Source organism: Apostichopus japonicus, chromosome 4 (assembly GCF_037975245.1).
Source record: "Apostichopus japonicus isolate 1M-3 chromosome 4, ASM3797524v1, whole genome shotgun sequence".
Classification (NCBI taxonomy): domain Eukaryota; kingdom Metazoa; phylum Echinodermata; class Holothuroidea; order Aspidochirotida; family Stichopodidae; genus Apostichopus; species Apostichopus japonicus.
Window position 1 is genome coordinate 11,952,298 of NC_092564.1, and position 8,201 is coordinate 11,960,498.

Genomic DNA, 8,201 nt, shown 5'->3' on the forward strand with positions numbered 1-8,201 from the left:
TGCCTCCTGTTAATCATGCGACATCCCCATTTAGAACAAAGAAAGAGTGCAGTATAAAGGCTCCCTAGTACCATTCTCATAGCTTATAAGAACTAAATTCACTGTCAAAGTGTTGATGTTTCTCTTTCATCGTGATATTTTTTGACAGATTTCATTTCTCGTTTTTTATCCCTCCAGAACCCGGAACAGAGACCCAACAGGTCCTTTTCAATGCCTCCAGTCTGGTTTGTCAAAAGTTTGGCTTTTCCTTCACCACGATCCAGGTGGAATACTACATTGAAGGTACAATGTCGTCTTGCATTCGATGCATCGGCCCATGCTGAGAGGAAGAAAGAAAGAAACTTGCAACTCTGGATAAAGACCATTAGAGATGATCTGCAGGAAATCAACAAACTCACATGTATTCATCGTCTGCTAACGGACTCCCTTTCTCGATGGGTAGGTGCTACCGATCAGGAATGAACCACGGAACAGAATGGACAGGTGCAGAGTTTCATATCGCTTCCCCTTTAAGCAGGGTTGTAAGGTATAATTCTTGCACTCTGTTCCTAAGATTCATTCTATTGTAAGATATTTGACATCCTACCCACCCCCCCCATCCCCCCATCCCCCACTTCCCCCAGAACTTACTGTATATGGACTGGATTGTAATGGTATAAGATTTGATTTCAAACCTTAGAATATTTATTTTATAATTTGCATGTTTAAAAAGAAGTATAATCAACTACAGCAAAGCCTTATTTTCCCTTCAAAGATTAATTTTATAATGTAGTTTTATTGGGTAAACTACAAACTTGATTTCACAATTTCAACTGATGGGTGCAAGTTTGTTTGACTAAAACAACAAATTACATTTACAGAGACATTAAGCAGTCCTGTACCAGTCAAGTATGAATCCAAAGTCATTTTATAATTGCAGCTTTTAATCTCTTTGATATATCTTTTTGACGAAACTGTGAGTCATTTTGTGACGATCCTGACTCGCTCACTCCTGGATATCTGTCAGACAGAAAATGATCCTGGGAGTCCTGTGAAGTGCAATAAGGCGTAACAGATCAAAGGTGAAAGTATTTGTGAATGAATGAACAAACTCTGTGACCAATTTTAAAACAATTATGTCATATACTATTTATAGTTATACCTTGATCAATTTTTCTAAGAGGACCAGAATGTAAACAATTGGTTGGAGCAAGGGACCAGACAGACTAACAAACTAACAACAACAGTTTGAGCAATTTGCAGGGTAGATGGATGGGTACAGTAGGGTGCTCATGCCTAATCCCTTCATGGTACCTGATTAGCAATTTGCAGGGTTGATGGATGGGTACAGTAGGGTGCTCATGCCTAATCCCTTCATGGTACCTGATTAGTACAAGATCTTTGCCAGTGTTTTTTATGTATAGGGGTGAATTATTGCGCCTGATAGGACCCATGGGCCACCAATGATGACTCCTGTCGTAGCTGTAAGTTTCTATACCACAGAGATATACAAGGGCTTCCACTTTTCTCCATGTTTTACTTACACTGCTGTTTGTTAGAAGCTAGGATGGAGAGCATGACTTCACTGTCCATTTACAGTTATGGTATTCCTTACCTACCTGTCTGTACACAATGACAGCACTCTTACTTGTCATGTCCAGAGTCGTCTGCTGATGACCTGGTGTGACTAACAATATAGCCAAGTTATTGGTAGTGGAGAATGTAAGCAAATTAATAGCACAGTTGTTGAAGCATCAGATATGTAAGCCTGAAATTATTTGCTTTGAATCTTATTGTGACTGACGTTGTCTTCATGCTGATATGGCAGAGAAAGTCCTTAAAATAAAAATCTAAATCTTGTCATCGTACAGTGGCAAGCACCATACCTCCCTTAAAAACACATAAGTAAAAAGACGTTTAATTTTTTCCCCTTCTATAACTTGACAGCTCACAGTCGATTTAATACAAGACATTTTACTTATTTCCAAAATTGGGTAGTTCAGAAAGTTGAAGGTCATTTAAATTTAAATTATCTGGTCAACAAACATGACAATCATCTCTGAAGTTTGTCTGTTGCATTGACCAATGAAAGTGTTCCGTCTTCCTTTGACGGAGTAATAGACTTGGAAGTAGCCTGGATGAAGTGAGTGCTGGTTGCTATTTTTCAATGTCCCAGCTAATATATGTCATTTTGTCAAGATTTATCACATTAATGCTCTACACCGATGGACCTCAAATACTGATTGTAACAATCCGTGATTTGCTGGTCGGAAAGATATCAATTTCTAAATCAAGATTGTCATTTAGAGGTATTGTCAGTCGATGCCCACCGCCTCCAGCCAGCCTGCCTATAATAAATGACTGCTAGTGAATCTTATCTCAAAACAGGAAACACTGTCATGTTTGTTTGCCAATTAAGAGAGAGAAAAACGTCCCAGAAATAACACAAAGTAACGTTGTGATTGATATATCACTTGGACTTGGTTTTTGTTATTGTTGGCTAGGCTTATATAGTATATTGTTGGATAGGTTTGTTTCATAATGTTAAAAGAGAGATGAATATATTTTATATAAGAAAGAAAAAAAACATGCAGGGGGAGATATAATTAATGACTCAGATGCCTCAACTCAAAAGAATTGATGGGAGTGAGTATATCAAGAGTAACATAATTTATTGTAAATCTATTGATTAAAATGAAATAACAAACAAATTGGTGCATTGTCTTCTGTGGTGATATTTTGTATGTTACATTATACTTGAAACACATCACATATATGATAACAAAATATTATCAGATATATCATCATTATTTGGTCAATTATTTTTTTTTCTGAAGACATGATTATCATTTGAATTATTGAATTATACTGTAAAGTACTTGTTGATTCATTAGAAATGTATTCACTTGGATCCAGGAAGTCATTTGTATGATATTCATTGGTGTCACACTTTGTACAAATTAAGGCGATGGTTAACGAGATGTGGGGCACACAGAGTTTGAGATGAAATAAGTGGGAGCCTTTTGAAATTCGGTTACCTCTTGTGAAGGTCTGTTCTGAAACATTTCATTGAATAGATGAGTTAACTTTGTAAGATTGATTACCTTCAATATAAGTTTTGTTTTAACAAGGTAAACATTTCATGAATTGAGTATTGAATGTTTTTCAAACTTTAAAGACAACATAGTGGGACTAACAGCCAGAAATTTTAACAAAATAAATATTTTATGTATTGAATATTTAATGTTTTTCAAAACTTTAAACACAACACATTGGGAATAACAGCCAGAAATATTAAGAAATAACTGTTTGATGAATTGAATGTTATTAAAACTTTAAAGACATTGATTTCATCTGAACCAAAACAATAACAAAGAACAAGACACCTTTGTTTTGGTCTAACATTCTTATTTGCTTAATCTCTGCAAATGGCCAAACTTTTTGGTAAAAAAGTCCTTTGCTATGATTTGTGTGATTATTTTACTATGTAATAGTAGCAACAAGATTGTAGAGTGACAAATCAGTTAAGTCGGGTTCATTATGTTTGTATGTACCTGTATGTATGAATGTATTTTAGAACCTCCTGCAAGCAGGAACTCGCGAAGAAACCATCATTGGTTTATCAAAGCCGCAAGCTAACTGAAGTCAGTCTCTTAGATTCATATTTAACGTCTGTGATTGTGAATGGTCAATTGTCAACAACTCTGTAACTGGACATATACTGATCTTGGAGTGACTTGAACTCGGGACCTTATTATGGAATGCTTTCACATTGTAACTTTGAATTTCAAGTTTGTTTAACTTTACAGATAAATCAAAGGGACCAAAAGTCACAGTTTGGTTTGTACTTTTGGGGGAGTAAATTTATTTATCTATTTTGACAATATCAACATTGAGTTAAAATGTGATTTCAGAAATGTTGATAAAACACATCGATACTGGACAGCAAGAGCTGCCCATCAATGGAACTGCAGTGTTAATATTCCAGTGTATCGATTATAATTATGACCATTACAAGTAGTTGATATATTCTGTTGCTACGGAAGAAGTAAGTCATTTCAAAGCTATTAATAGATGTTTTCATCATTCATGTGGAATTAATTCGAGTTACAGAACCCATTTGAATGCAGTAAAATAGTTTATCAAATCCTTTGTAGATTATCATACTTTCATTGGATCTGCTCATCCTTCCTTCTTTACCAAATGTTTGCTCCGTGCTTTTTTCTTCATCAATACTGATCAGTTTCCAGTTTAGGTTGCATTAAATTGAGACATCTCTTCTGTACCTCCATATATATGTAGGGAAGGTAGCTATTTAAAGTATCCTCTTCTAAAATGTGATGATTTTGTAAGAGATACCAAAAATGTCACAAATTCACATCAGTGTTAGCTCGTATCAGTCAAGTCATTTGTATGCTGCTAGATATATATTGTATGGATACTGTCGAACCAAAAAAAGTATTTGCACGTTCTATCAATTTCTAGTTATTTTTGAGAGAGAAAAAGAACGAAAAAGTATGTTAGAATGTGTACAACTTAAATGTGCATCGTCTGTCATTGTTTGTGCCAATTTTCATCTTTTTTTGACTTTGGATGCCTTGTTTATTTCTTCTTGTTTTTTTTTCTTAAACACGTTATCTGTACGTGAATGGTCGCTACATAACTTAATGTTATGTTACAAGTAAGACGTGATAGTTTCAAACATTATGTCGGAAGGTAGGAGAAGTAGAAGAATAGGTGCTTTGCATTGATTTTTATGTATTAGTTAGGTGGAAACATTTAACCAGTCTATTAGGAAGATGATGCATGTAAGTCTGTGTGTGTGGTTTGAATACCAAAATGGATGTAACTATTCCAAAACTAACTAAACGGACAACGTTATAACAGTAAGTGTTTATAATATCATAATATTATATCTGTGTGAGTGAAAAAATTTTTTTATACAATACATTGACAATAAGTTGAAATATTAATTGAAATGTAAAAGATGACAATAAATTAACTTGCCAATATACATTGTCTTTTGTCTATTTTTTTATTAGCACCCTTTTGTCATTGTGTAGTGACGATTGTACGAAGGCTTGTCCTAAATTGATGTTAAAATCCATTCGGAAACTGGATAGCCCAGTTGGACTGTATAGCCCTGCGTACTTGTGTTAGATTATACGGTTAACAGCATCGAGTTTTTATTATGGTCATCCTCCTCCCCCCCCCCCCCCCATCCGCCATTTTGTTCTTTCCTTACTGTCAGCTATATTCCAGTAGCACTCGCGGACGTGTATATCAGCTCTACCTTGATGTTAGTAACCCATACAATGACTTGTCAGTTTATTTTTACTTCTCTCGTTGTACATCACCGTATTCAAAACACATAGCATCGTCCTCTACCGTTGACCGGGCCCATTCCGGTCTACCGCCCCTTAAAATGGCGAAAGTCGATATTTTAAAAAAAGTAGATGTTTTTTTTCCCCATTATTTACACAAAATGAAGAGAAGTGTCTTCCTTGCTCAACTAAATTCTTAGAAGTGAATGCCACTCTCGCTGAGCACCTTGCCAACAAAATAAGTTTGAATGAACCCATTGTTCTTTTGGCCATGCTAAAGTTTTGCGCTAATTTTGGAAAATGAGAGAAGAGTATTTCGAAGAATGGCATTTTCGGACAGAATTTTTACAGCCGATTTTCTGTAGTTTTACTTCTTTTTCAAATTCCATTTCTCTGAGTTTAAGCTCTCTCTCCTTAAGGGCATCTGGTTTCCTTTCCGTTAAACAGAGAAGATTCCCAAGAATCTGATTCTCCTAAAAGGTTTTCATCCACTAAATATTCCGCCACAGTTTCTTGATATCCTCCTTCCCCTTGTTTGTTTTAATTATATTTTAAAATGTTTCGCACAGTGGCGTAGGAAGGAACTTTTGAGTGGGGGGGGGGGCTGAAGACTGTTGGCCGGCCTGGGGGAGGGGTCTAAGGGGAGGGGGTGTCCCGCTCCCCTTTGGATTTTTTTTGCATTTCCAGGTGGCCTCAGATGCAATTTGGTGCAATATAGCATACTTCAACCCACCCACTCCATTTTGTATATAATTTTGCATTTTCACCTGGCCTTAGATGCAATTTGGTGCTCCAAATGAGATTTTTTTCTCATTTGGAAATGAAAAAGGGGTTTTCTGACTTGCGAAGCGGGGGGGCGGAATGATACTTCCGCCCCTCCACATTTTTCACTGGGGGGCTGGCGCCCCCCCCAGCCCCCCCGGTTCCTACGCCCTTGGTTTCGCAACCTGAGCAAATTCAGAATTAATATCAGATATTAAGTGTTAAGAGGGCAGACGTCATAAACTTTGTCAAATCGATAGACATTTTGAATGTGGAGATATAAATTTGATACTGTAAATGATCAAATGAAAGATTTTAGGCTTTATCTTTCCCAGACGGGCCACCGATTATGTTACGTGACCACAACACATCAGAAAGACATTAAGAAGGATGTAAGTGTTGTTTTTGTTTATAAAAAGAATTAAATACATTTAACAACGAACATTGATACAAATAAACAGGAATATTCTTAAACTATTTAGCGTGTGTATTACGGTATTTTAAATCTTACTTGTAGGGAGGGGTATTGGGAGTAACTGACCTGCGCTGTTTCATTGCGTCGGCTGGAGTTAGCGGTAACGAATCAGAGGAAACTAGGCAAGTTCCTCGCGAAAAGCGTTTAAACAATGTCCCAAGCAAAGCCGGTTAACGAGAAATAATTCCACAGCCTAATGTGAGTCCAAGTCCAAATTAACTTCCCAATTTCCTTAGTCGTCATTAGAGATGAGTAAATGGAGCGGTAAGTTCAACCAGAGATAAAGATACTACAGCTTGGAAATTTGATGCATTTCTTCAAAGTAGTAGTTTGAAGAGACTGGCAATGAAATCACAGACGCAGCATCCATCATGCAAGAGACAAACGGAACAGAGAGAACTTGCGTCTCCAACGTGGTTTTAATAAACGAAATCCATAAATTCCTCGCAGTATTGTCTTTGACGCACAGACACACCTGATAATGCCATCATAGTTTAATCCAATAGTTGATTGAATGGTCAGCTCACGTAACAGTATCAATTGAATATTTAAATTTCACCTTATGAGTGAAATAGAAAGGTATAAAGATAGATATCATCTTCTTTTTTCCTCTCAAGTTCTGCCCCCTCCCCCCCCCCCTTAATTAAACAGTCAAGTTTTGTCGTCCATAATCCACTGATTTGAAACGACGCTCATCCCCGCAGTTCTGTCACGCTGGTATTGCACGGTCAATTAATCCATCAAAGTTCCTTCGTGGCCTTGGCCATAGTTCAATCGACCCTAGCACGTGATTTCAACAGTCCTGCAGGCCCACTGAATAGTGCAATCTATCGTCTGTAATAGTATGTTGTGTAACTGTTATGTATAGGACTATATTGTAGCACGACCTTGTTAACCCTGTCGAAATTGGGGGAGGGGTGGTGGGTGGAGCGGTTATTCAAAGTGCTATTCCATTTACAACATGCATATTCCGAGATCGTTAGACAGTAAAATTTGAAAGCTTAGGAAGTTCCTACGCCCAAGTTACAGTAAATTACCATCGATCATAGACTACCAGGCGCGTATTCAGGGGGCGTTGGGGGCGCCCCCCCCCCGGGTAAGAAAAAGAGGAGAGCAAAAAAGAGAAGAAAATAGGAAACAAGAGACGAAAAAAGAGGAGGAGGAGAGGAAGGAAGGGAAAAGAAAAAGAAGAAAAAGAGAAAAAGGAGAAAAGGAGGGAGTTAAAGTAAAACGCCAAGACACCAGGAAGAGAAAGAGGAACAGTGACATCATCACAACGCTTATCCCTTTTATATACACAGGTTAGCCAGTGACGGATAAATGATTTTGTAAGGGGCGTGTGACTCACCCCTATCTCGTATGTTATGTATTGTACGTTTAGTGTCAACCGGTATAGCATTTCAAATTGCACTTTGGACCCTCAAGGAATGAAAAAAAGATAACTCGTTTTAAGTGCATTCCAATTAATGGCCGCATGTCCATGGCCAAATTCTGTAGGAATGTTTTCACAATTTTAGACGGTAACTTTAAATGACTTCCGAATTCATTGATATGTCAGCCTATTTAACACTTTAACTTGCGCAATTCACTTACGAAATTTTAGCCTAAACATAGGGGAAATTTGCAATGTGGCAATTATTTGAACACAATTGTATAAAGCG

General features: G+C 37.2%; 1 protein-coding gene across 2 annotated transcripts in view; it reads left to right on the top strand.

Moving 5' to 3' along the window:
- LOC139966461 (proton-coupled zinc antiporter SLC30A2-like) overlaps positions 1 to 4,991 on the top strand; it is a 28,845-nt gene extending 23,854 nt beyond the window's left edge. For both annotated transcript variants that reach the window (XM_071969482.1, XM_071969481.1), the window contains exon 7: positions 178 to 4,991. In XM_071969482.1, coding sequence (XP_071825583.1) covers positions 178 to 323 — 146 coding nt within the window. In that variant the 3' untranslated portion in view covers positions 324 to 4,991. The remainder of the gene's footprint in view (positions 1 to 177) is intronic.
- The last annotated feature ends 3,210 nt before the right edge of the window (positions 4,992 to 8,201 follow it).